The following is a 27,886-nucleotide window of genomic DNA, read 5'->3' as shown; positions in this document are numbered from 1 at the left end:
CCCTTCTTTTCTAGCCCAGAGTCTTGTAGTTAAATAGATAAGCATCAATTATTAATGGGATGAATTGATGTGATCAGTCAAGATCAGAAGAAGATCTGGAGTAATTTTGTTAGCATTCAGTATTTTAAATAACAATAAGTATGATTTGTTAAGTGTTTATTACTGTAGGTACTTGCAGAAGAGTACATGATTTATGACATTTAATCCTTACAAAAACCTTATCCATAAGGTACAGGTACTATTAGCCGTTCCCTTTTACAAAGTACAGAACTACAGTTGGAAATGTGAATGAGTTGCCTACTCAAGTCAGGACCCAGTCTCCCTGGCAACTGCTGCTAATGCCTCTGGAGTAAGTGGTACTGTCGGAATCTAAGAGCCAGGGAAGAGTTCTTTAAAGAATCACTGGCTGTGGAATGTGGAGTAGAAGTGAAATGCCAGTCCATCTCATGGCAGCTTCTTGCTGTGTACCACCTAGATGGCTGATTCTGACTCTGGGGAAAGAAATTACGACAATATGCTACGAATGCTGTCAGACCTGAATAAGGACTTGGAAAAGCTATTGGAAGAGATGGAAAAAATCTCAGGTAGGATGCTTTCCAAAACAGCGTGCCTTCTTTTCAATAGCTTGAATATTCCCCAAACTTCTGAGCTCATATCCAGTGTTCCTTCTCCTAACAAGGCTTTCCTTGACCACCTTCCAATTTTCATAGCAGTAGCTGTACCACAAAATTTGACCCTAACATTGGATGACCTTGAATTATTTTCTGTGGTTTTGCATTGTATTTCTGCAATTGGACTATTATTATCTTCTTGAGGACAGAAATAGTGACTTGCAGTTGGTACATTACCAGATACAACTCACATGTAATGACAACTCACATCAGATGATAAACAGGTGACTATGATATCTGTGAGCAGACCAGGGCTTTCTTTCTGTAAATCATTTAAATAGAAAGTGTTCAGCATAACAGTGATAAGAATGGGAGATACATTCAGTGGACTGAAAGAGCAATAGGACTGAGCAAATTTCTAAATTTGGGGGAAGAAATGTTAGTTTATTGTCTTATTTAATCTGTTTCTACTCAGCAGTGGTAGTAACACCATTATAATTTTATTTGTTCTTTATTAACTCAGAATATATGTAATTCTTATAATTTGTGAGCCTAATCGTTGCTAGAAAAAATAATAATGTAAAACAAACTTTAGAAATCATGAATACCTTAGGGTTGGACATGTAGCTCAGTGGTAGAGCACTTGCCTAAGCATGTACAAAGCCCCGATTTTGATTCTCACCACCACAAAAACAAAGCAAAACAAAAAGCATGCATACTTTAACTCAAATTTTTAAAAAAAGGTTTTTGTTTGTAGTACCAGGTATTGAATCCAGTACCTCATACATGCTAGGCAAGAGCTCTGCCACTAAGTCATATCCCCAGCCCTTTTTTAAATATTTATTTTTAGTTATAGGTGGACACAATATCTTTATATTATTTTATTTTTTATGTGGTGCTGAGGATTGAACCCAGTGCCTCATGCATGGTAGGTGAGCACTGTACCTCTGAGCCACAACCCCAGCCCCCAGCCCTTTTTTAAAAAAATATTTTTTTAGTTGTCAATGGACCTTTATTTTTATTTATTTATTTATCTGTTTATATTTGGTGCTGAGAATTGAACTCAGTGTCTCACATGTGCTAGGCAAGTGCTCTGCCACTGAGCCCCAGCCCTAGGCTCTCCCTAACCCTTTTACAAATTTTATTTTTGAGACAGTTTTGCTAAGTTGCTTAGGTTGAGCTTGAACTGTGATCTTCCTGCCTCAGCTTCCCAATTAGCTGGGATTACATGTGTGTGCCAGTATGCCCAATGAAAACAAACTACTTTAAAAGACATTATTCATTTTTTTTAAACATTTAGTTTTTAGTTGTAGATTGACACAATACCTTTATTTTTTTTTATGTGGTACTGAGGATCAAACCCAGTGCCTCATGCATGCTAGGCAAGTGCTCTACCTCTGCCTCGACCCCAGCCCAAGATATTATTCATTTATTTTTTAAAAAAAAAAGTATTCATTACAGCAAACTCTAAAAAAATTCTACTTAAAAATGTTTCCACTTTTCTGCCTAGATACTGGAAAGTTTTAAATATATTTTAAACTACCTATTTCAAAAGTTCTGTAATTCATTTTCCACTATAAACTATGTAACTCTTTCAATCTAGTGAAATGTTCTCTTTATTTAACAGCACTCACTGGGTATCTACCATGTGCCATTCTAGGAATACAAAGTCGAATAGAGATGGTCCTTCCTTAGATGTGGGTGGGGAGCAGACACAAACATTAGGATGACTAGTTACATTCCCTGGACTCATGTTAAGGCGATTATTTCCCTTTATTGAATTATTTCTTAGTTTTAGTTTCATATATTTTCTTATTTTGTTAAAATATTTTTTAGTTGTAGATGGACACAATACCTTTTATTTTTATGTGGTGCCAGGGATCGAATCCATGCCTCACCCATGCTAGGTAGGCGTTCTACCACTGAGCCATAACCCAAGCCCCTATTTTCCTCTTTTATAATTCTATTTATATATAAATGTTCTACCTGTTATCAAATTTGGGGGTAATGTAGTCTTTTTAACAATTTCTCTAGCAGTGTGTCAGCTGCTGAAAGTATGTTAGCAACATATAAGCAGTAGCAGATTAAATGATATTTGAATTGTATAGTTTACCTTTTGTGCTGGGTGTGGTGGCTCACACCAGTAATGCCAGCTACTCTGGAGACTGAGACAGGAAGATTGCAAATTTGAGGTCAGCCTAGGCAACTTAATGAGACCCTGTCTCAAAATTTAAAGATAAAAGGACTGGGGATGTAGCTCAGTGACAGACCAACCCTGGGTTCAATTCCAAGTACCACAAAAAAAAAAAAAAATCATACCTTTGGTAATTTTTTAAGCAATAGATGTTCTCGAACCCAGGGACTCAAATCCTAACATCAAAATATTTTTGTAACTGAAGTATAAGCAACAGAATAATTTCTTCATATTGTCCCTGGGATAAGTTAGGACAGTTTTTATTGGCAGAAGTAAGATAATTTTGGACCAGGATTATGTCATCTCTCATCCTGACCCTTTAGGTTAGATCTGAAGTGAGGCTCAGCATGTAACCCGTGACCTCTGATGCCCCCGCAAAGACCTTTGACTTGTTGTTCTTTGGATCTTTAATCATACCAAGGAGGCAATCCCTAACAAATGTAAAAATTTCAAGCAATATCAAAGGCAAAATCTTAACTCCACGGCTTAAATTCCTCTTTCTCTACTGTCAAACTTAAGTCAGGACATGGCTAGGACCGCATTCCTGGCACAAGTTTAGCTGGCATTTTTGCTCCATGAGAGTAGAGGGTAGCAAGGTGGGGTTACCCCCGCAAGTCCACCCCATCCTCTCCTATCAATTTGCAAGTGATTTATGACTCGTGAGGGTCTTATATATAGCAGGGCAGAGACAGCTATTCCATTCATAACGTTATGTTTTAAAAAGTATAGTATCAGGTCTGGGGCTGGGGCTCAGCGGTAGATCACTCACCTAGCACTTGCGAGGCCCTGGGTTTGATCTTCAGCACCACATAAAAATAATTAAAGATATTGTATCTATCTACAATTTTTAAAAAAGTATAGTATCAAACTATTTTCATTATTAATCTTGAAGCTCCCCTCATCATTCTTTTTCTTATTTTATGATTTTTAACTTTTCTCTCATTTATTCTTCCAGAGGAACAATATAGATTCATTTATTTAATACTTTATTTGGAATTGTGTTAAACCTATACATTAATTTGGGAAGAATGATTTTTTTAGGGAGGGTACTGGGAATTGAACTCAGGGGTGCTTTACCATGTGCTATTTTCCAGTCCCTTTTTTTTAAATATTTTGTTTTAGTTGTAGCTGAACATAGTACCTTTATTTTTATGTGGTGCTGAGGATTGAACCCAGCACCCCGCACATGCTAGGTGAGCACTCTACCACTAAGTCACAGCCCCAGCTCCCCCGGTCCTTTTATTCTTGTTAAGTTGCTAAGGGCCTTACTAAGTTGCTGAGGCTGGCCTGAAACTTGCAATCCTCCTGCCTTAGCCTCCCAAGCTTCTGGGATTACAGGTATGTTCCATTGGGTTCAGTAAAGAACGATATCTTTTTAACATTACGTGTTCTCATTTAGGTAGAGTATGTCTCTCTAAATTATGTATTAATATGCATTAAGATGTCTTAAAATGAGTTTTGCAAAATTTTTCTGCAAAAGATTTTTTTCAATACCTTTACTTCTGGTCTTTATTCCTTTTATATGTAAGGTCTTTTTACATTTTTTTTTTTTTTTGCTACATTAATGCCAGCATGGAGGAAGGCTGTGGATTCTTAGGTATGAGTGCTATTCCAGTGTTATCAGTGATAATGACAACAACTTATGTTGATCGTACACCATGTGTTGGTGTTGGACTCTGCCATATGCCTTACACATATTGTCTTAGTTATTTATTAGAGTAAAAATCTGGGGCATAGATAGTATTATTATCCTTATTTTATAAATGAGGAAACTAGGGCTTACAGAATCTAAGTAACTGTTCAAAGATACTTGGGTCTGCACAATCTCTAGAGTCATATTTTTCCACATTCTGAAATTATATGTTTACTATTATAGTATTTGGAAGCAATTGGCTTTTTAATATTTCAAAGACCTCAATGACTCAACCATTGGAGAGTTTTTTTGTATAACTTTTCAGTTTTTTCTTTAGAAATTGCTTTGTTAAGATTATGTCAATCTGGATATTTTCTTCCAAATCATCTCTTTTAGCAACATTTTTTAATGTACCAAAATGATATTATATGCAGTGGAAATTTTCTGGTGTGAGCATTAGCATTTCAAAATAAATGGTTATTAGGTTTATAATTGCTAATCAAATAATAACATTTAAAGGAAATGTTGCATGTTCCATTTTAAAATTAAAAGTAAAATTTAAAATCAAAACAAAGTCATGATGGCCCTGAAGCAAAGGGAGAAATAAAATTAAGAAAGTTTGTGGGACCTCTGGCCACTCTAGCCCTCTGGAGACAGGATGGTAGACTGTGCCCTGAGCTCTGCTGTGGCAGCTATGAAATCCCCCTGATAAGGAAAGGGTAGCAGGCTGCAAGGGTGCCTGGTGGCCAGAGATGTGCCCCACAGTGCCGGGCTGGAGCTGCTGACAGCTGGTCACTAGGACACACAGAGTGCCAAGAGACCCCCAGGTCCCGGAGGGTAGGGGGTAGGGCAAGGGCCACTGCCCCATGTGGTCTGCTGGACACACCAGCCAGGCCATTTTAGGTCTGTTTTTTAATTTTATCAGTGCTCTTACCTCCTGTACATAAGCCTGAGATTTGGAAATAATAAAACAGCAAAGTGTAGAAGAAAAAAGAAAGAAAGAAAGGGAGGGAGGGAGGTAAGTTGGTTTGTGGGAAACGTTAAACTAGTGTTATTTCTTTAGTTACATCCTTTCACCTTATTCAGTATCTAATACCCGTCATCAGAAACACTCAGAACTTACTACTAAATACTACATATTAGATAATTGAGTCTCCACAACAATGTCATACAAGACTCTCATCCCTGTTTTATGGATGAGGAAACCAAGTCATAGTTAGCTGTTAGCTATACTACTCTTTGTAACTAATCTACTATTTGTTGTTATCAAGATTTACAACATCAGCTGATCAAGGTGGTGCACCTGTAATCCTCGATACTCAGGTTGAGGCAAGAGGATCCCAAATTCAAGGCCAGCTTCAGAAAACATAGTAAGACCCTGTTTCAAAATGAAAAATAAAAAGGGCTGGGAATGTGGCTCAGGGGTAGGGCCCTCCTGGGTTCCATCCCCAGTACCACATACACACACATATACAAACACACACACACACACACAGAAGATTTATGACATTTAAGTTCTGTAATCATAACCCCTACAGTCATTGTGACATACATTTTTGTATTCAAACAGATGGAGTATTTAAACCTAGTAACTATATTCTTTGATTTCATAAATGCCTGAGAATATCTGTCTGTGCTTATACCTGGATGGCAGTTTGGTGGAGTATTGATCACTTTCTCTGTGGCTTGAAGGAGAACTTGGTGGCACTGTGCAGTAGTGGGAGGCCTTTGTTTCCTCTTGAGCAACTTGCTTCTTCTGCCTTTAAGATTTTTTCTTTATCTTTGAAGATCTGTGATTCCAGCAAGATAAGACTGGTGTTATCATGTGACACTTTTCCTGGGACCTGGCAAGCCCTTGGAACAGTGGACTTGAGAATGCTCATGAACAAATTTTCATTTATTGTTTCACTGGATACTAGTTGTTCTGTTTCTTTGGTTTCCTTCTTTAAGAATTCCAGTTGTCCATGTTGTGCATCTCCATTTTGCTGTATCTTTTATTATCATTTCTGTAATCAGTTTTATTTATTTGTTATTTTCCATTTTATTTTGTGTGGTCTCCTCAAGACTATCCCCCTATTCTCAAATTACACTGTTGCATGGTCAGTTTTTCATTTATTTCTATCTCAAATATAGAGGACTGATTTTTTTCATGGCCCTCGGTTCATGGTATATCATGATCATACCGGCCCTCCAGCTTAATTTTTTATTTGTCCCCTTTAATCTGTATAGTTCATTCTTTTCCCTCTCTCCACCCACAGAAACAATTCTAATGTGCTTAATGTATGCCTTTCTGTGTGTATGTTCTTGTAAAATGTATATTGCTGTTTTATGTACATATGTTTTTAATTTATGTAAATAGTATTGTTATATGTCTCATGCTATTTCTTATTTTTTTCATCCAGAACTACATGTGTCAGCTCCTTCCAAGATGTGTACAATCTATTACTTTTCAGTGCTGCAAGTTATGCTATGGTGTACATCACCCCTGGCCAGGGTGGGCTAGGCCACAGGGGAAATGAGACTGATGTTCAGGTTAAATTCGTCCTAGGATCTATGGGTGATGGTAATTCTCAGAAAAGGGTACATGGGCCAGGAAAGCGTCTCAGTGTGCTTCTATTTTTCCATATTCTGACTTATCTGGATTTCTTGGGAGGGGGGAATTCCTCTGCTTTTCCTAATTTTTTATTGCTGTTTTATTAAAACTTTGAGTTGAATGCTGTGTTCATTTATTTTATTCTTTTAAATCACTTGGGGATGTAGATTTATCTCTGGCATATCCTTTACCACATTCATAAATATTGATATATAATGTTCTTGCTTTTTACTGTTCCTGAAGTCGTCTTCATTAAGGTATAATTTACATACAATATAATAAATGCACTTTAAGAATAGAGTGCACTGAACTTTGCCAAATGTGGCATGGTAAACAACACCAGCATCCAAGTGCAGAACATTTTTGCCAACTCCAGAAGTTTCTTTTTACCTTGCCCAGCTCATCTCCAACCTCCATCCCTAACACCATTTAACAACTACCATGCATGCCCCGAGTTTCATCTAGATGGAGCTGCACGGTACATGCTCTTGTATCTGGCTTCTTTGGCTCACCAGTTCAATCAGCACAATATCATCGATGTTATGTACCAGCTGGTGTTAGTCAGCTTCTCACCACCATGACAAAATACCTGATAAAATCTACTTTAAAGGAAGAAAGGTTATTTTGGCTCATAGTTTCTGAGGTTTCAGTTCCTGGACTGTTGTCCGCATGGTTTGGGGGCATGTAGGGGGCAGAATATCACGGTAGGGAGCTAGTGGTAGGACAAAGCTGCTCACTTCATTATAACTAGATGCAAGTAGAAAGAGAAAGGAAGGGGCTGAGGTTCCAGTATCCCCTCCTCCAAGGGCACCTCTTACTTCAGTGACCTACTTCCTTCCATTGGGCATCACCTTCTCAAGGTTTCACCACCTCTGAGTAGTGCCATAGGCTGGTGACAGAGCCTTTCACACAGATCCAAACCCTAGCCACTGGGGAGTTGATAGACCTGATAAGGGTAGTGAAGATGAGTTATTGGCCTGATCATCTAAAAGCAAACTGCTTCTGATTGGCTTTGCTCACATGTACCCAGAAAACGTTTGCCAGATCAACAGCTGCATACCAGGTACAAGGAATGTGTTCATTTGTTCATTTTTTCCAGCAACAAACCATATCTGGAGTCACCTTCTGATTGAGTTTGATAATCTGCTGTCATTCTCTAAGATCCATTTTCTGCACAGGCCAAATAGGCAAGTGGAATAAGGATGTGGTAGGAATGTCCCCGCACCTCTCAGGGTTTTAATGATGGTCGAAGCCTGCAGTTTGCAGAAATGCAGTTGCTTTGGTTTACTGCTCTCATAGCTGGAGGCAGTCCTGCTTGGCTTCCATTTCGCCTTTTGCATCATGACAGCCCTCATGAGTCAGTGAGCCAAGGTAGGGATTCTCCCGGTTACTGAATATGCTGTTTCAATTCTGCACACTGAAACTGTGAAAATAAACACAGGGTGGGTTCAGAGGTCTATGGTCCACTGTGAGACAAACCAGAGCTGACACTCCATTGGCCACCTGGCCTCCACAGCCTCAACTCTGACTGGTGGACCACAGTAATGCTCTGAATCTCCAGGAATTAGTGTAAGTTGAGTCTAATAACCCTCAAAAGGTCTGACTACTTTCCTTTTCACAATGTGTATGTGATACTGACCATGCAGTAGGTTCATAGTGAAGAGTGGTGGCCCAAGGACACAACCCTGAGAAATGCCCTCAATTGGAAAAGCAGACAAAGGTGTTTTACTGTAAGGGAAGAGAAAGACAGTCATGGGCACAGAGAACTGGAAGAGTAGCATCATGCCATCCAAGGCAGGAGACAGTTTCAGGAAGAGGTGATGATCAATACAGCCCTGTGTTTAGAAATACTGAGGTCATTTGGTGATTTGGAGAGTGCTGTTTTAGTGAGGACAAAAGGCTTGTGCTGAGGAGCAAATAGCCTTGCATTCCTAATGTGACAGTGAAGGAGCTGTAGCCTAGGGCTGGCCACACCTGTAATCCCAGCTGCTCAGGGAGCTGGGGGTGGAGGCCCTGCAGGATCCTTCCATCCCTCACCAACAAAACCTAGATAGAACACATTTTTAAGGCATCACTGGTCACACAAAAGGTAAGACCCCTAAATAAACTTAAATATAGTTAATAAGGCCTCTGCTGGATCATACTGCACCTCCATATAAATAGGAAAAAGGTGCTGCTTTTTTTGGGTAAATGATTGGAAAAATTCTCCTTTGTCATGAATTAGAAAAAGGCACCCCCTCTGGCCAGATAGCAATCTTCTCATATTGAAGAGAGGACCATAATTTAGATTTCAGCCCCCACTCACTCGCTTTCGCTGAAATCCTTCATGCAAGGCCAAAATTGCACATGGTACCATCAACCTAGTAAGATGAGCCTGGCTCAACTAGGTAGCTCAGCAGGTCATGCAGGAACTGGAGGTTCAATGGTGACAGGCTGGGAACAAATATCCTAATGCTGAAGGCAAAGTCCCAGAGCAAAGCCACCAGAACAGCAGGAGTCGGAGCAGCAGGAGGAGATCTTGCTCTGTAGTGGGATCCTCTGTGTGTTTGCTAGGTCTGCCCTGCAAACGACTACAGTCTGGACAGCTTAAACAATAGAAATGTGTTTTCTCACAGTACTGGAGGCTAGCAGTGCGGTAAGGTTGGTTTCTCCTTGGCTTGTAGATGTTTCATCTCCTTCTTGTGTCCTTACATGATGACCCCTCTCCTTATCAGGATGCCACTCATACTGAATTAGGGCCCATTCCAAAGACCTCATTTTAACTAACTACCTCTTAAAATTACAATCTCTAAATACAGTCACATTCTGAAGTACCAGGAATTAGGATTTCAACAGATGAGATTAGGGAGGAAGCAATCCACCCTATAACAGATACTGAATCTTGAAACATCAGAGAGGTCGAGAAGCTGAATGTATGACTCTTGCTCAGTACCAAAACCCCTGAGAGTGTTAATTTCCTGGATGGGGGCTACCTCAGCAATGACCTCACATACAAAGATAAAACCACAGACATGCAATGGTAAGCCACTGTGAGTGAAAGAAACTAGAATCAGTACCTTTAGATGTCCAAAGATGAAGTCAGACACAGAACATAAGTAGCTATACGTAAAATGGTTTAAGAAGTAATGAATGAAATAACAGATGAGCATAAAATAAATTTAAGAATAAACAGCCAAAATTGGTAAAAACAAATGGCGATTCTAAAGTGAAAAATATAATGAAATAAATAATATAATGAAAATATAATAATATAATTAAATTAAAAATATAATGAAATAAATAATATTTCACAATAAATATTGTGAAATAAAATGTCATCAATAACAGTTGAAGGGGCTGGGATTGTGGCTCAGCGGTACAGCGCTCGCCTAGCACGGGCGGGACTCGGGTTCAATCCTCAGCACCACATAAAAAATAATAATAAAGGCATTGTGTTGTGTCCATCTACACCTAAAAACTAAATATTTTTTTAAAAAATAACAGTTGAAGACTTGAGAAGAGAATTAGTAAACAGGAAAAGAATGCATCAAAAATAAAAAAGGGCTGGGTGCAGTGGTGCATGCCTATCATCCCAATGACTCAGAAGGCTGAGGCAGAAGGATCGTAAGTTCAAAGCCAGCCTCAACAATTTAGCAAGTCTCTGTCTCAAAAAAAAAAAAAAAAAAATAGAAATAGCTGGGGATGTATGTGGCTCAGTGGTTAAGCACCTCTTACTAGGTTCAATCCCTAGTACCATAAAAAATAAAAAAGAAGGGGCCAGGGCATAGCTCAATAGTAGAACACATGTTTATCATGCACAAGGCCCTGGGCTAGATCCCTAACCCTGCAAAAATAAATAAATAAAATGAAAAAAGATTAAGAAGGTTTAGCATGGTTCTAATGGGGATCTCAGAAAAAAAGTTAAAATGGAATAATGACAATATTTAATAATATAATGACTGAATTTTCCAGAACTGATGAAAAATTGAATCAGAGATCCAAGAAACAAAATATATCCCAAGCAAAAGAAAATTAAATCCATACCTAGAGAGTGAAACTTCAGAACATCAAAGACAAAGAGAAAAATTTTGTAGGAAGCCAAAGAAAGAGAAAGAGATCATCAAAGGAAGGACAATTGGAATGATTTCCCAACAACAATCATGAAGACTAGGAATTGGTGGGAAAAAACTAAATATCATAAAAACACTATTAACCCAGAATTATGCATCCCAAAAAACTATCTTTTTTCAGAAAGATATTTTTTAAAGATGGACACAATATCTTTTTATTTATTTTATTTATTTATTTTTTATGTGGTGCTGAGGATTGAACCCAGTACCTCACAAGTGCAAGGTAAGCCCTCTACCGCTGAGCTATAACCCCAGCTCCCTGAAAAACTCTCTTTCAGAAGAGAAGACAAAGCATCTGCAGATGAACAAAACTGAAACTATTTATCACAAACAGACTTGCTCTAAAGATCCTCTAAAAGTCATACCAAGTAAAAGGAATGTGATCCCAAAGGACGATTTGAAATTCACAAAAATATGGAAAAATGAGTAAAATGTTAAACATGTCAGTTGGGGCTAGGGTGTTACTCAGTGGTGGGGTGTATTCTTGGCTTCTGTGGGAGGCCTTCGATTCAATTCTCAGCACCAAAAAAAAACCCCAAAAATAGATAAATCCTTGGGGCTGGGGTTGTGGCTCAGTGGTAGAGCGCTCGCCTAGCATGCGTGAGGCACTGGGTTCCATCCTCAGCACCACATCAAATTGAAATAAAGATATTGTGTGTCCACCTACAATTAAAAAATAAATATTAAAAAATGGGTAAATCCTACTAAATAATTCATTAGGTACATTTTTGACCTTTCAAATTATTTCTTGTGACAGTATTGCTGAATTTTCTGCCTCTACATAACAAGGATCTCCTCTCCTTCAGCTTCCAATAACTTTTCTCACTTCTCTTAAATCCCTTATTGTTAGTCTCATTAAAGTCCAAAATTCTATGAACAGTGCATTCAAGGCACTTTAAACTTTTACTAGCAAAATCCTTACAGCTCTTCTTGTTTCCACTTATCACCCATTTCCAAAGCCACTCCCAATTGTAGGTTCTTGTTATGGAAACACCAAATTCCCAATACCAAAATCAGTTATTTGTTATTTAGTGCAAATTAACCCAAACTTAGAAAATGAAAATCAAAACCATTTATGATGACACAGTTTCTGAATGTCAGAAGTCTGGGTGTGGCATAGCTGGGTGGTTTCTGGTTGTTTCATATGAGATCACAGTCAAGATACCAGCCATGGCTTCAGTTTCTGAACCCTGGACTGGGTGCTGGAAAATCTGCTTCCAAGCTTAGGTGGCTGTTGTCAGGAGGCTTCCTATGTGGCCACTCCATAGGACTGGTCATACCTTTGCTCAGAGAAAATCTCAGATGGCATAATGTCACCTGTACCATATTGTTCCACGGATCAACTCTGGTATAAGAGAAAACTATACAAAGCTGTGCCTACCAAAAGGTAATGCCCACTGGGAGCCCACTTGGAAGCTGGCTGCTACCTCTAAAACACAAATGGTTGGAAATAATAGTTTAGTAATGTGGTCGGATATAAGATGGATATACAAAAATAGATTACATTTTTACATATCAGAGGCAAAGCATGAGGACATATTGTGTGTGTGTGTGTTGCTAGGAATTTTTTTAAATAAAAATAAATGGAGCCATAGTTAACTCTGTGAATAGAAAGGCTTAATGTAATAAATGTGTCCATTCTTTCCAAATTCCATCTAAGAGTACAAAGTAGTTTAATCAAAATCCTCTCTGGGGGGCTGGGGTTGTGGCTCAGTGGTAGAGCGCTTGCCTAGCATGTGTGAGGCCCTGGGTTCAATTCTCAGCACCACATAAAAAAATAAATAAAGATGTCCATTTATAGCTAAAAAATATTTTTTTTAAAAAATCCTATCTGGATTTTCATGAAATGTGACAGGTTGATTCTAAAACATTTATGAGAGCCCTAAGAGTCAAGAATATAGTAAGATATTTCTGAGGAAGACAGATAGGGACAGAGGACTTACCCTATAATTAACAAGATTTATTATGAATCTATTTAAACTTATGTAAGTATGTCATGTTGTATATATAGCTACATAATAGGTTAAAAGCTATATAAGTAAGCTATAAAGCTATGTATTTAAAATGTTGTCATATTGGGATAGAAATAGACAAACTAAGCAATAAAACACAAAAGAGGGCCTAGAACCAGCACATTGCACTTTTATTTGATATACCTGGTATATCAAGTGGACTCCCACCTCCTCCCTGTTGCAGCACATGGCTTGTTTCCCAGCAGTACCTTTAACCACCTGCAATCACCCCAGTTGATGGTGGTCTCTCCCGTGCAGGAGAGCAGTGTGAACCTCATACCTTGCATGCCACCAGGGCTGCCTTTGCAAGTGCCATCACAAAAGTGTTCTGTAAACACCAAATGAATGAATGAAAAACTCAAGAAATGTGTATTTCTGGAGAACTTTCTGATGATTGTGAGTCTTCCTACTGTGTGTATTCCAAAACTTTCCATGGGCCCTAGAGAGGGCTGTGTACCTTATGTGGTGTTTTGGTGTCTTGCTGAACTGCCTCTCTGAGCTGTGCTTTGCCACCCTGGTACCAGCTTTCTTTTACCAGTGATCCTAACATAGTAAGGAAGGAACACCTTGTATTTAAATGAGGATGCTAAGCTGGGAGGGAGGTGCACACCTGTAATCCCAATACTCGGGAGACGAGGCAGGCCTCTGGGATGACCCCAGGAGTCTGAGGCCAGCCTAGGCAACATAGCCAGTACCTTTCTTTTCGTAAAGACCCACTGGAAAATTGTCCTTTAGGGTAGTAGTGTTTTAAAGGATGGATTGTTTCTCTTTTGTGAATACTGAGTCATTTGAACATGTTTCTTTCTCTACTTTGGCTTAGGAAACTCAGAGTCAAAATTCTAGCTCCTATGGAAGATCATGTCTGTAAGCTGTTACCCGCCTACACCAATTTTAATTTCTTATCTATCTTCTTTACCCTGAATACCTCAATTATTTATTTTGTAAAAGTTTCTTCTTTCTTGAAGCAACTCTCCTTGTATAAATATCCAGTCTTGTTTCTTACAAGTTCTATCTTCTGCAAAACACTAGAAAACAAACACAGTTCAGCCAAGTTCTTTGCCACGTCATGACAAGCATCACTGTTTCTCTGGTTTCTGATAACTTATTCCTTATTTCCATCTGGTACCTCATTAGAATGGTTTGGCCTTTTGTATTTCCACAGTCTATTCTTGATCATTTATGTATTCTCTAAATTCTTCTTTTATTCTGAGCACTTACCAAATTACTTTTAAAGCTCCATACACAGGGTTGGGGCTGTAGCTCAGTGGCAGAGTGCTTGCCTAGCATGCTTGAGGCACTGAGTTGGATCCTCAGCACCACATATAAATAAACAAATAAAATAAAGGCATTCTGTCCATCTACAACTACAAAATTTTTTAAAAAACAAATAAATAAAAAAAAGTGGAGCTGGGGTTGTGGCTCAGTGGTAGAGCGCTTGCCTGGCATGCATAAAGCACTGGGTTCGATCACAGGCACCACATACAAAAATAAATAAATAAATAAAACAAATAAAATAAAGGTATTATGTCCATGTACAACTAAAAAAATATTTTAAAATATAAGCAAGTAAAAGCTCCATACACAGTAATACTGTATCAATTTCTAGCCTGCACTTCAAAGCTCTTGCAGCCTCTACTAACTGCCCAATTCCAGGGCTACTTCCACACTTACATGCACTTGCTATAGCAACAACCCACTTCTTGGGACCCATTTGTCTTTTTGTTTTTTTTCTGTGATACTGAGAATTGAACCCAGGCATACCACTGACCTACATCTGAGCCCTTTCTATTTTTATTTTGAGATAGGGTCTTGCTAAGCTTCCCAAGCTGACCTCAAACTTGCAGTCTTCCTGCCTCAGCCTCCTGAGTTCCTGCAACTACAGATGTGCGCCACCATACCTGGCCTATTGCCTTATTCATTTTTGTTTGACTGATTGGCTGTTTTTTGTTTGTTTGTTTATGTTTTTGTTTTGCTTTGCTTTGTACTAGGGGTTGAACCCAGAGGCTATTTTCACTGAACTACATCCCCAGTCCTTTTATTTTTTATTTTGAGATGGGGGTCTCATTAAGTTGCTTAGGGCCTTGCTAAGTTGCTGGGGCTGGCTTTGACCTTGAGATCCTTCTGCCTCAGCCGCCTGAACTTCTGAAATTACAGGCATGTACCACTGTGCCCAGCACAATTTTTGTTTTCATTGTTTTGTGACCCTATAACAAATCGACATAGAGTGGTTTAAAAGACACAACAAACATTTATTTCTCAGAGTCCTGGAGGCTAGGAAGTCAATCTAGTGCTGATGAGAAGCCTTTTCCTACTTTGCAGTCACCTTTTCACTGTGTCTTCACATGGCCAAGAGCAAGCTCTCGTGTCTGTTTTATAAGGATACCAGTCCCATTCACATGGACTCCATACCCGTCGGCACTCATCTCCTAAAGGCCCTGCCTCCTAATGTGTTCATCTTAGGGTTAGATTTCAACATGTGAATGGGGAGGGGACACAGACACTCGGTCTATATGTCTCTTTGACACATGTGCTAGGCAGCTCATGTATATTACCCCCTTAATCTTCACAGCAAGCCATGAGATCAGGAAGTAGGCTCTGCTTTGCGAAGCAGAAACTGAGTTTGCCAAGTCTAACTCCTTATTCAAGGCCACAGGGACAGCCAGTGAAGAGTTGGGAAGCAAGTTCTGTTCCACAAACCTGGTCCATGTGTCACCATGTCAGCATTCAGCCACCAGCCCTGTGGTAGCTTACAGGCTAACAATTTTCTCTCCTTGGAGCATGGGGTGTCCCAGCAGGGTCCCGCTCCCTGGCAGCACAAGTGAGATGCCCCCAGGTAGCATAACCAGCTAGACAAGAATCACCATGGGGTGGGGGGTGGGGCAGTCGCCTACATTGTAACAAGTGACCCAAGGGTCACTCAGGCTTCTTTAAGTCCAAGAATCCCTATACTAGCTAGAGTCATGAACTCTGTTGGGACACTGCACACTTTCTTTTCTTTTTAATATTTATCTTTTAGTTATGGGTAAACACAATGTCTTTATTTTACTTTATATGGTGCTGAGGATCAAACCCTCCTCACGCATGCTAGGCAAGCGCTCTACCTCTGATCCACAACCTCAGCCCTACACACACCTTTTCTAACAATTTTCCCTAACCAAACAGGTATTACTCTGAGCTTCAAGTCTGCCATGTGGCTGACCTTGCTTGTGTGAGATACACTTGTGCTTTTATCACTAATCATGCTTCTTGTATCATCTTTGGTTAATTTCCTTGAAGACATTGCTTCCCAGAGTACCAGTATTTTTTAGCTTGACAAAGAGGAGTGTTAAGGAGAGAGATCCACTGTGCTGCGCTGTCACACAGAAAGGGTGACCTTTGTTCTGTGAAGTTCTAGAATGTAGAGCCACAGTGATGGCGCCTGGTGAAAAGAGGGGGTTTTGCATACTTCCACAGAGTCTGCACAAGAAGCATATGTTCACCTGGAGACCCAGGGCACTCTGCCCTCAAGCTGCTCTCAGAGGGAAAGATCAGTGTGGACATGCAAAGCGTCTCATCGGGGAGGCAGCAGAACCTCCCCAGGAGAAGCCCTGGCCTGAGCCTTAATGAAAACACGGAGTTGTACAGCTGCAGGTGGACAGGTATCCCAGGCCACGGAGCATGGAGAAACATGAGAGTGAGGACTTGTAGGACTGGGAATGGTTGGCCTACTTGAGCATGTGAACCAGGTAGACTCCTGTGGAGGTCACCCCGAAGCCACCAGCTGTGAACTGTGTGTCAGCAAGGACTTGGGGTTTGCTCCATTTTCTCCCGGTTCACATCAGACTGGCCTCCAGCTTTTACTGTCATGGGCTGATGGATCCAGAAGTTAAAACTGGAAATTAGGGAGCATCATTATTGCTGTTTGCAGGGAGTTTTCATAGGGGGTTTTATGAGCCCTGTGGTGGCTTACAGCTAACAACTTTCTCTCCTTGGAGCATGGGGGGTCCCAGCAGGGTCCCGCTCCCTGGCAGCACAAGTGAGGTGCCCCAGAACTGCAGCGCCACCTGTGGCCTGACTGGGCCTGTCTGGTTGTTGCAGTGCAGGCGACCTGGATGGCCTATGACATGGTGGTAATGCGCACCAACCCCACTCTGGCGGAGTCCATGCGCCGGCTAGAAGTCGCCTTCCTCAACTGCAAGGAGGAGATGGAGAAGAACTGGCAGGAGCTGCTCAGTGAGACCAAGCGCAAGCAGTAGGCCCCGCTGCCCATCCACGCTGCCACCCATCATGCACTGGAGCCACAGAGACGGGCCAGTGACCCAGATACATAGCTGTGTGTACAGCACTTGTTTTTCAATAAACTTATTTTTAAGCACAACCTGAGGACCCTTTCTGTCCTGTGCTGTGATCCACTCAGCTGTCTGCCATATTTTGTGAACTCAGCAAGACAAGGGTAGGATGCAGATGCTTTCAATGGGTGGGACATGTATTTGGTGCAGTTGTGTTGAGCATAAGAAAAAAGAGCCAGACAGGGGCAAGCCAAGTCAGTGCTGGGATAGGCAGCAGCACTCAATCGAATTTATTTACCTGCCTAATGTGGATTTTGAAGTGGGTAGGGAGAGAAAACATTCATTTCTCATGCTGTGTACCCCAGGTACTGTGCCAGGTAGCCCACTGATGATCACATTCTCACGGCTCTCCTGAGGGGCAGGTGTCCATTATGCCTCTTTTACAGAAAAGGTAAAAATGGGAGGTTAAATGTATTGTTTTGAGTCCACATAACTAAAAAGGGGTTCATTTAGAGGGAAATCTGGGGGAAGGGGATGGGAGCCTGGCAGGGCAGAGAGACCTGCAAGTTGCAGAGGAGCCAAGTAGTCTGTCAGGTCTAGGCAGGGCCGTGTGCAGGGCTCCAGACCCAGTTGCACAGGTGAGGGCTCCACCCCCAATCAGACTCAGGAGGAAAGAGTCAAAAGGCTCCTCAGAGGCAGAAGTTCCAGAGGCAAGGGCATCTCCTGGGGACCTCTTTGCCTCCACTTCCACCTGACAGAATACAGGGAGCACAAATAAGCTTTCATCCCTCTCCTTCCTTAGCTCTGGGCCCAGGAGTTTCCCAGGAAGATGGGAGCCTGGGAGCAAGCTGAGGCATCCAAAGCAGGTAAGGACCTGGGGCAGGTACCAGCATGGTGTGGGGAGGGTAAGAAGGGAGGTGGAAGGGCTCTCACTCCAGAATAAGTGACAACCTTTACAGCAGGAGACAAACATAGAAGGAAAAGTGTCCCAGAAACTGGAGCAGAAGGTTCTGACCCCAACCCCACCTCCACGCCCCACACCCCCTCAGACTACCCCAGATGAAAGGTGTCCCTGAAGTACAGTTCTCCACTGGCACTCAGAGTGAGGTCTGCAGCCGGGCCGCAGTGGGCAGAGTCAGGATGAATGGACAGAGGATCCCCTTATTCCCCAGGGGAAAGGGCTGCAGCTCCTTGGCCTGAAACTGCGCAGTCCCCTCAGAGACTGCAAAGGTGGCTGTGACCTGGTGGTTGAGACAGTAAATGGTGTTGCCCAACACAGTACAACGGAGTGGGATGGCCTCAGGCAGTGGCAGGGAGGCAGCACGGCTCCAGGAACCCGTCACCGTGTTGTAGCGCATCACTGCAGCGCCCACACCCCGCAGCAGGTCGAAGCGATACAGGAAGCCCCCTAGTGCCACCATGTCACTGGAGCGCCGGTGGCTGGCACTGTAGGGGCACTCATCCCATGAGTCCTTCACAGGACTGTATCTAAGCAGGCGGTAGAAGAGGTGACCTCCTGTGACATAGATGTCCCCACGGCAGGCCACAGCCTCATGGGCCACAGGGAAGGTGCCTGCAGGGAGGGGAGCACGTAAGGTCCAGGCATCTGTGCGTGGGTCGTAGCGCTCCATGCTGTACAGGCACTCGCCTCCAATAGCATACAGCAGCCCGTCCAGGGCCACCAGCTTGAGCTGGGCTCTGGCTTGCTGCATGGGCCGAACCTGGCTCCAGATGTTGGTCAGAGGGTTGTAGCAAAAGACCTCTTTGGAGCAGACAGCCTTGGCACCAGAGCCACGGATGCCGCCTGCAAGGAACAGGTAGTTGTGCATGGTGCAGAGACCACAGCCCCGGAGGGGGGCTTCCTCCGGCACCTGGGTCAGGGGCCGCCAAATGTTCTCTTGAGGGTTGAACACATGGAGGAATGTTCGATGAGGCAGAGGTGCAGTCTGAGCTTCAGGAGATTCCTCACCACGAGAGCTCTTCTTGAACCCGGAACGGCACACCGGGTAGAGTCTGGGCAGTACAAGGACCCCGAGCCTAGCCTGGCCCTGGCCCGTCCGCAGGCTAAGGATGCGCTCCCGATCAGCCCCACTCAGCTGCCGGTAGAGGTGCGGGTCGCCCAGCACGTGCAGCAGGTTGCTGCTCATCAAGGCATAGGTCTCCTGGGCTAGGCCAGGCTCCCCATGCTGCTGGGCAAAGGCCAGCACCTCCAGGCAGCTGCCCAGGTCTAGCCGCTGGGGACGTTGAACAGCTGTGGCAGCCTCCAAGGCCCACGAGTGGGGCTTCTGGGATCCCTTGACCATCCCCAAACTCCCAGGCCTCTGCAGAAAAACCATGAGTTTTTGGGCCTCTTTCTGCTTCTCTGTGAGGACTCCCCTGCTGCCTGCAGAGCTGGCCTCCTCCCTGAGCACTTGACCCTGGTGCTGCTCTGGGGCCACCTGGCTGACCAGATGCTCAGAGCTCAGGGCTATTTCACACATGCTGTGTTTCCGTGGTCTGGGGATATGCTGAGAATCCCACCTCATAGCAGAGGGTGGTGCAGAGCCAGACTGCATCTGCACAGAGGGCTGTGTGTGTCCCCCAGGCACTTCAGCTGAGGGCAGTGAGTCTAGACTTTTCTCCTTGGTTCTGTTTTCTTTGGGGCCTAGAGGTGGGCCAGGGGTGGGCTTCCCATTGGTTTCAAAGCCCACTGGCTGCGCCTGACATGGAGTCTTGGCCAGTCCTCCGGCCTGTGTGACAATCCCCAAAGAAGATGGGTGCCTATTCTGGAGGTTGGGGATTTCCCCTTCAGATTGGGAAGCCCCTGGTCTGTGTTCAGAATGGGTGAAAGAGCTGGGACCTGCAGGGCTCACAGGGACTGCCCTTAGGGCGCATCCTTTGGGCTTCTCTTGCCTGGGAAAGGGGTGGCTTCTAAGAACCATGGCAATAAGGTTTCCCCAGCTACTTGTAATCTGCCCTTCGTGGTAGCTCCTGGAGAGACCCACTTTGGACTCTCCAGCCGCAGGGCTTGACCCACTAGCTAAGGCAGGGGCTGGGAGTAAGGTTGGTGATGGGGATGGGCATGGGGTTGAGGCAGGGGCTAAGGCTGTGGGCGGAGCTGAGGCTGCGGCTGCGGCTGGTGATGGGTTTGTCACTGGGAATGGGGCTCTGGAGGGAGAAGGGGCTAGGGTTACTGTTGGAGCTGAAGTGGAAACTTGGTCTGATGAGGAGGCCGGCGCCGCGCTGACATTTTCACCCTCAGAAGGATCCTGGCTGACTCCGTGGGGCAGAGAGTTTGTAGGAGAGGGGCTGGGGGCTGCAGAGAGGAGGCCCACGCCAGACCTATTTGCCTTCGGGGAAGGGCGACCCGGATCCCCGCCCCGAGGCGGGGGCGTGGCTGGACGACCAGTGGAGGGGACGCCACTGTGGCCCCCTACAGTTGGCCTTCCTCGGTGCGGGGTCTGCTGGGGCTCCAGGTCAGCCACCAGGCCACCAGCCGCCCGCTCCCTGCCCTGACGAGGCTGGGACTCCCTCCCTTCTCCCGCTCTGCCCAGCCCGGAGTCGAGCCGGGGGCCGCCGTCTGCTGGGCCCGCAGCCCCGGCCGGACGCGCGCCGCAGGACTCCACCTGCACCTCCTCAGGCGAGAAGCCCCACGGCGGCCCCTCCGGCCACTCGCCCGCCGAGTCCAGGGCGCGGCTGAAGTCACTGGTGGGGCTGACCGCTTTCCTAACCCAGGGCCGGCCCTCCGTCGGGGCCGGGACGCCCGCAGCCTCCCGGGGGGCGAGGGCGCTGCTCTCGGTGACCTTGCCAGCCTCGCCCTGGGAGCCCAGGGGCTGGGCTGGGGCTGCCTGGGGGCTGCACTTCTCGCGCCCGCGCTCCGGGCGGTTTGTCCCAGGAGCCGTGAGCGCGGGCTGGGCCTGGGGCAGTGCCTGCTGGGCAGGACCCTTGGCGGAGGCGGACAGCCGGGAGCCTGGGCCCGGGCTGCGGGAGCGGGCGTCCATCGCAGCGGCGGACGCAGCGTCTATAGCATCCCACACACTCACCGCAGCGCCCAGGCGGAGGGGGTCGGGCTTTGGGGGATGGCAGGTTCGGTCTCCCGAGACAGCGTCGGCCTGACGTCGCCGGCTGCGGCGGACTGTCCCCAGAGAGCCAGGCAGGTACCAGCGGTTGGTGTCCTGTTGCTCTCTGTGGATAGGGGCTGGGCGAGCTGGCCCCTTAGCACCGGCACCACCTGCCCCCGCCTGCAGTTCAGCTTCGCCACCAGAACTCCGAAGGGTGAAGTGGATCAGGAGGGGAGCAGGTGTCGCCCCTGCTTTGCTCCTACCCAGGATAGCAGTGTCTGGCCTGGGGGGCTCCCTTCCTTCACTTCGCTGGGCTCCTGGGGTGGTGTTACCACACCGCTCTCCCAGGGTCCCTCCACTGGTGGCATTTCCAAGAGTACTGAGTGGAGGTCCAGCTGTGACAGCCAAAACTCTGCCAACGAGGGGTTCCTGGTCCTGGGCCGCAGACATAGCAAGGCTCCCCTGACTGGGTCTTGGAGGGTGAGGCTTCTTCTGCCTTTCTCTGTCTCCCTTGCTGCCACCACTGACCTTGGACTCTGGATGCAGAACCAACCTGCCTTCTTGAGTAGACTGGGTCCCCCCGACTGTGGACTTCGGTCCTGCCACTTCCTGATCCTGTCCTGAGCCGAACCAATGCAAAGCCAGTGCTGTGGCAGCCACCACAGCCAGAGCCAGCAGACCAAGCGCAGCACCGTCCCAGTCATGATCACCGTCCCCATCCCAGCCCCAGAGGGGCCCACCAGCCTGGGCACCCTGGATCATGGTACTGGGTGCAGACAGGGTATGAGGAATCCAGTGCTGGTTGGCTGCTGTGCGTGCCCTGCTCACGGTCCTGGGCTGCCCTCTGGGCCAGTGGCATCCTGAGAGCCCCGCCCAGGGCTGCCCTGTTAAGGTGGACCTATTCTCTAGTACCTTGGGAGTCTCTTCCTGCCTGGAGGTTTGTCAGTAGGTCCAGTTGGAGATATCAGGAGACCTTCAACAGCCTTGCCAGGCTGCCTACCAGCTCCTGCCCCCTTCTCCTTTTCTTGGCATCCCAGGATCAAATGGCAGTGTTCTCAGGCACTATGCTAGCAGCCCAGCCAACCTGCTTCTGCCTGACAGATCCCCACACCCCCAGTTCATCCCACACCCTGGTCCCTCCTCTGAGCCTGGGTCCAGCTGCAGGGGCCTGGCAGGGAAGGTAACCCGCGGGGAGATGTTATCTCTGGCCTTAGTAACATGATGCAGCCCTGATGAAGTTACCAGAAACTGGAGAGGCCGATTCCACTGTGACAACAGGGAGGAGTTGGGGGGACAGACTTCCTAGTCTCAGACTAGGGAGGGGACCCTGGGACATGGGTCCCACAGTAAGACTGTCATATCAGTGTCAGTATAGGTTTGTATCTGGGTGTTAGGACGGAGGCTTCCACACTACCTTCTTCAGCAGCCTCTGGACTTTCCTTGCCCTGAGGTCACCAGAGAGAGATGGGGTAGAGTTTTGAAGTCAAGAAAAAAAAAATGAAAATCCAAAAATGATGTTTCTCTCTTTGCAGCCAGGCTTATTCCCACCCACCCAGATCTAGGACCTCCTGAGCCCCGCTTTACTCCTCCAGACTGCTCAGATGTGGTTCCAGGTCCCAAGAGAGCCATGAGCCTGCCTGCCCTGCTCGAGTTACATCAATCGGCCACCACCCAGATCTTTCAGAAGCCCTTCTGGCCCTGGGCCTCTGCCAGCCCCACATCTGAGTGTCCTCTCAGTCCCCAACCTTTCATGTCTGGTCTGAAACCTCACCTCAAGACCCCAACTCCTCTCTGCTTCCTCATCCAGGCTTAGGCCTCACACGCTGGTATGCAGACATGGAACACAATCTTGGTTCCCTAGGGAGGAGCCCTTCTCCATCTGTTTCTCACTTAAACCCACCTCAGGAATGAGTCTTGAGACAGGTGCCCATTGGAGCCCAGGTGTGAAACAGTCTGAAGTCCCTGGGACAGTGGCATACCCCCCAGTGTGGCTTTTTCCTTTTTCTGGGGACATAGTGGACCCAGCGACTTTTGCCTGAGTCAGGCAGCAAGGAGATGCCAAGAGTGTCCCTGGCACCCAGCCTGGGTTGTGCTGAGCCTCAAGTGTCTCTCCTGGCCTGCCCCCCACCTCTTCGAGTTCCCCCAGGACTATTAGATGACAGTGAGAGGGTGGGGTGGGCCCTGTGCCTTAAGGTGGACTTCAAGCTAGGGAGGATTTTCTTCCCTGATCCTCTGTCCTAGCCCCAGGCTCTGAATCTTGGTTTAGGTGGGGTCCAAGACTTTCAGAGGGTGGAGATGACACCCCCAAACCTCCCTATGGGCCATACAGTGCCCCTTCAGTCAGCTCCACCTAACTTCTAAAGACTTTTCAGTCAGAGCCCCAGGCCACTATCAGAGCAAGTGATGGAGGACAACATGGTAGGGAGGAACAAGCACAGGGATCACCCCAACCAACCCACAAGGTGTGAGGACCATAGCAGGTGCTGCAGACACAGGTGATTAGGACCTGCTCTTTCCCTTTGGAAAGGAAGCATCATCCTTTGCCAAAAACAGACCGAGGGCAAAACTTTGAATGTAGAGACTTCATGTGGGTAGAGTGACTGTTTGGTCCTCTTGGCTTCCCAGAGAGAAAATGTGGCACAGCTGGGAATATAACAGAACTTCAAAGCACCTACACAAATCATGAAACACACACAATTGGCCAATGTGTGCTGTGACAGCATAAATACCACACATACCATAAAGGGTTGCAATGGAAGATCTGACCAGCAGCCAGGCAGCCGGTGCTTTTGCACAGGAGTTTCCCAGTCACCAGGTACTACCTAGCAGCCAGGCATTCTGTGTCTTTGCACAGAAACTTCTTAGTCACCAAGCTTGTCACAATCATGAAGTCTGTAGACCCCAATCCCAAACACATAATTCCTACAGACCAAGGCCGGAGCCCACATACCTGGGGGTTTGGCCAGCCATCCTCTTCTTGGAGTTGAAGCCCTAAACGACCATGCCCTCTGGGTAAGAGTGAGTGAAACACAAACCAGCCCCCACATGGGTTTGAGGCCGAGGTCTGTATGACAGAGGATCCAGGGACTTCAGCTTTGAACTTGGATCAGAGTGGTTCAAACTGTTCCTATCAGTCTTCCAACTGAAATCCTTTTTTTTTTTTAGAGAGAGTGAGAGAAAATTTTAATATTTATCTTTTAGTATTTGGCGGATACAACATCTTTTTTGTATGTGGTGCTGAGGATCCAACCCGGGCCGCACGCATGCCAGGCAAGCGCGCTACCAAGCCCCCCAACTGAAATCCTTAAGAAAGTTACCATCCTCAGGCATGGTGGCCATGCCTGTGATCCCAGTGACTCCAGAGACAGAGGCAGGAGGATAACAAGTTTGAGGCCAGCCTCAGCTACTTAGTAAGACCCTGTCTCAAAAAATAAAAAATAAAAAGGGCTGAGGATGTGACTCAGTGGTTAACCATCCCTGGGTTAAACCCCCTCCCCCACCAAAAAAAACCCACCATTCTAGACCTCAAATAATTTCTACAAATAATGTTCACACTAAATATCCATGTGGGGGACTGGGGATGTGGCTCAAGCGGTAGCGCGCTCGCCTGGTATGCGTGCGGCCAGGGTTCGATCCTCAGCACCACATACAAACAAAGATGTTGTGTCCACCGATAACTAAAAAATAAATATAAAAAAAAAAAAACTCTCTCTCTTTAAAAAAAATATAATAAATAAATAAATATCCATGTGGGAGGCCAACCTTACACGTGACTGAGTTACACTCCCCGGCTCGGTGCTGAGGCTCTCAGTCACAGAAATGTGGCACCCTTCTTGGGTGCGAGGGTCAGTGTCTCGTGCATGGGTGTGTCTTGCTACAGCCCTACGGGTGAAGCTATGCTCACCTATTCCCTTGTAATCTAACCCCTTGCCCTGTTTAGGAGAGAATCCTCCATGGAAGTGCCTTGTGTGTGTTCCCTTCTCTTACTATGCCCTTGGGTGTGGCCTACCCAGGTGCCAGTCAACCTGCTGACAGTGGACATCATGAAGATAGACTCAGCCCCCTGAAACCTGACCTTGCCTCATTTAAATAACTTCTCCTCAATAAAAGGGGTCAGAGTCTGCTTTCGCTGTCTCTCTTTCTGCGGACCCTTAAGGTCAGAGGAGCTGTCACAGTGACACCAAAGAAAAAGGTATTTGTGGCTCTGGTGGGGTTATTTTGTACAGCCCAGTTAGCCCAGTTTAACTGGAGTGACCCCTGAGCCTTTTAGTTGTGAGAACAGAAACCTGGCATATCCAGGTTGCAGACACACGAGGAAAAATGACACAATAACAAGGAACTAGCAAAGATAATAGACAACAGAAAAGTCCTGCAATGACTAGGGATGTAGCTCAATGGTAGAGTGCCCTGGGTTCAGTCCCCAATATTTTAGTCACCTTTTTTGATGTTGTGACCAAAAGACCTGGCAAGAACAATTTTAAGGAGGAAAAGTTTATTTGGGGGCTCATCGTTTCAGAGGTCTTAGTCCACTGACAGCCAGCTGCATTCCTCATAGCCCAAGGTAGAAAGGTATGACAGAGGAAAGCAGCTCAGGGTATCGCACCAGGAAGCAGAGAAAGAGAGTCTTCTCTCACCAAGAAAAATATATATGTATACCCCAAAGGCATGCTCCAATGACCCACCTCCTCCAGCACATCCTACCTCTCATAACCCATCATTTCACCTTAAGCTTTCTTGTATTGTCCCACACATGAGCTTTTGGGGGACACCTCACACCAAACCATAACACCCAGTATTGCAATATAAAAAATACAGTATGGTGGAGCTGGGGATACAGCTTACTGGTAGAGCACTCACCTAGCATGATTTGATCCCCAGCCCTGGGGAAAAAAAAACACCGATAAGCGCTAGCATAAGGATAGACACATGCAAATATAATCAAGAAATAAATGGCGCTCCGGCCGCGGCACACCAGGCAACCCGTCGCCCGGGCCGACGGCTGGGGGCGTCGCCCCCAAGAGTCTTTCTGCGGCCCCTGAGCTTTGAGGGCGAACCGAGACTGATCGGGCCGAAACCATGACCCGGAGTTTTCACAAGTCTCAGACCCTGCGCCTCTAGGACTGCAGCGCGGTGGAAGCCAAGAGCAAGTTTGGGGCTGAATTCCGGAGATTCTCCTGGAACCGCCACAAGCCTGGCAAGTCTGAAGATTTCTCCAGCTGGTGGTGCACACCCAGCACCTCTCCAGCACCGAGGTGACCATCGGCCGTGCAGAGGCGCATGGCGACCTGCTTCCCATCGACGACGATGACAGCTTCTGCCAGGCCGCCTCCAGCGCCAACCCCCTGCTCAGGGTCTTCGTCCAGAAGCGAGAAGAGGCAGACCACCACAGCTTTGGGGCTGGCACCCTCTCCAGGAAGAAGAAGGCGCTGGTGACCCTGGGGGAGGAGGGCCTCCGCCGTCGTGCCCACCTCGACCTCAGCCTGCCCCATGACTTTCGGCCCGGGTCCTCCATCATCGACGTGGACTTCCTCCCCAGACGCACCGCCGCGTGAGGCTGTCCAGACCCGGCTGCGAAAGGCCTCTGGGCTTCTACATCCGAGACGGCGCCAGCCTACGGGTCACCCCCATGGGCTGGAGAAGGTTCCAGGCATCTTCATTTCCCGCATGGTCCCTGGGGGCCTGGCAGAGAGCACGGGACTGCTGGCAGCGAATGACGAAGTCCTGGAGGTAAACGGGATTGAGGTGGCGGGGAAGACGCTGGACCAGGTCACAGACATGATGATTGCCAACAGCCACAACCTCATCGTCACTGTCAAGCCCGCCAATCAGAGGAACAATGCCGTCCGCAGCAGCCGCACGTCCGGCAGCTCTGGCCAGTCCACGGACAGCACTGCCAGCCACCACAGCCTGCCAGTGGCCCACGTGCTGCAGAACTTCCACCCCGATGAGATGGAGAGCGACGAGGAAGCTGACATCGTCATTGAGGGCACCTTAGAGCCTCAGAGTGTCTCCGAGATGCAGGGCACACCTTCAGGCAGCCTGGTCCTGCCGCAAGGCGGGGTGGAGGAGCACCGGCCAGCCGTCGCGCTATAGGCCCAGAGGCTGGGAGGCAAGTGCTGCCTGTCCCATGCAGGGGCTGTGGGAGCCGGTGGCCCTGGGAGGCACTGTGATTTCAGACGTGAAATTCCTAGCAGGAATATGCTAAAAATGTATGCCAACTTAAAACGAGGACAGCTTGTGTCCCTTCCTCCTTGGTCACAGGCGTAGCCCTCTTCTCTGCGTCAGCTCAGCACTATTTTATAGAATTTTGCCCCACAACTTAACAGACACATGCACACCCCAGGCCAGGCCCCCATGCAGGTTCCAGCCCTCTGAAAGATCTGAATACAGAAATAATTAGTTTTTAAATTTCAAAAGTACTTCATT

The 27,886-nt window shown here is 46.3% G+C and overlaps 2 protein-coding genes and 1 pseudogene across 2 annotated transcripts; 2 read left to right on the top strand and 1 right to left on the bottom strand.

Annotated features, from left to right (window-relative positions):
* The first annotated feature begins 440 nt into the window (after nt 1–440).
* On the top strand, nt 441–17,502 carry Syce3 (synaptonemal complex central element protein 3). Its single transcript, XM_046443472.2, has 2 exons — nt 441–584; nt 17,230–17,502. Exons 1-2 carry the CDS (start codon nt 476–478, stop codon nt 17,385–17,387), a joined length of 267 nt encoding a protein of 88 aa, XP_046299428.1. The 5' UTR covers nt 441–475; the 3' UTR covers nt 17,388–17,502.
* Nucleotides 17,503–18,517: 1,015 nt separating this feature from the next.
* On the bottom strand, nt 18,518–22,222 carry Klhdc7b (kelch domain containing 7B). The gene has a single exon (XM_046443485.1). The coding sequence runs from the start codon at nt 22,220–22,222 to the stop codon at nt 18,518–18,520; it is 3,705 nt and encodes a 1,234-aa protein (XP_046299441.1).
* Nucleotides 22,223–26,536: 4,314 nt separating this feature from the next.
* Nucleotides 26,537–27,553, top strand: LOC124092128 (partitioning defective 6 homolog gamma-like; annotated as a pseudogene).
* The last annotated feature ends 333 nt before the right edge of the window (nt 27,554–27,886 follow it).

Source organism: Marmota monax, unplaced genomic scaffold (assembly GCF_021218885.2).
Source record: "Marmota monax isolate L192 unplaced genomic scaffold, Marmota_monax_Labrador192_F-V1.1 WCK01_AAM20220418_F8-fsc00234, whole genome shotgun sequence".
NCBI classification, from domain to species: domain Eukaryota; kingdom Metazoa; phylum Chordata; class Mammalia; order Rodentia; family Sciuridae; genus Marmota; species Marmota monax.
The sequence above is the reverse complement of the archived record's forward strand: the minus strand, read 5'-3'. Positions and strand labels throughout refer to the sequence as shown.

What these genes read in the sequence shown, in the direction of transcription:
- Syce3 (XM_046443472.2), top strand. Translation starts at nt 476, where the DNA reads ATGGCTGATTCTGACTCTGGGGAAAGAAATTACGACAATATGCTACGA. An exon ending in AGAGATGGAAAAAATCTCAG is followed by an intron (nt 585 to 17,229) that starts GTAGGATGCTTT and finishes TGGTTGTTGCAG; the next exon opens with TGCAGGCGACCTGGATGGCC.
- Klhdc7b (XM_046443485.1), bottom strand. Translation starts at nt 22,222, where the DNA reads ATGATCCAGGGTGCCCAGGCTGGTGGGCCCCTCTGGGGCTGGGATGGG.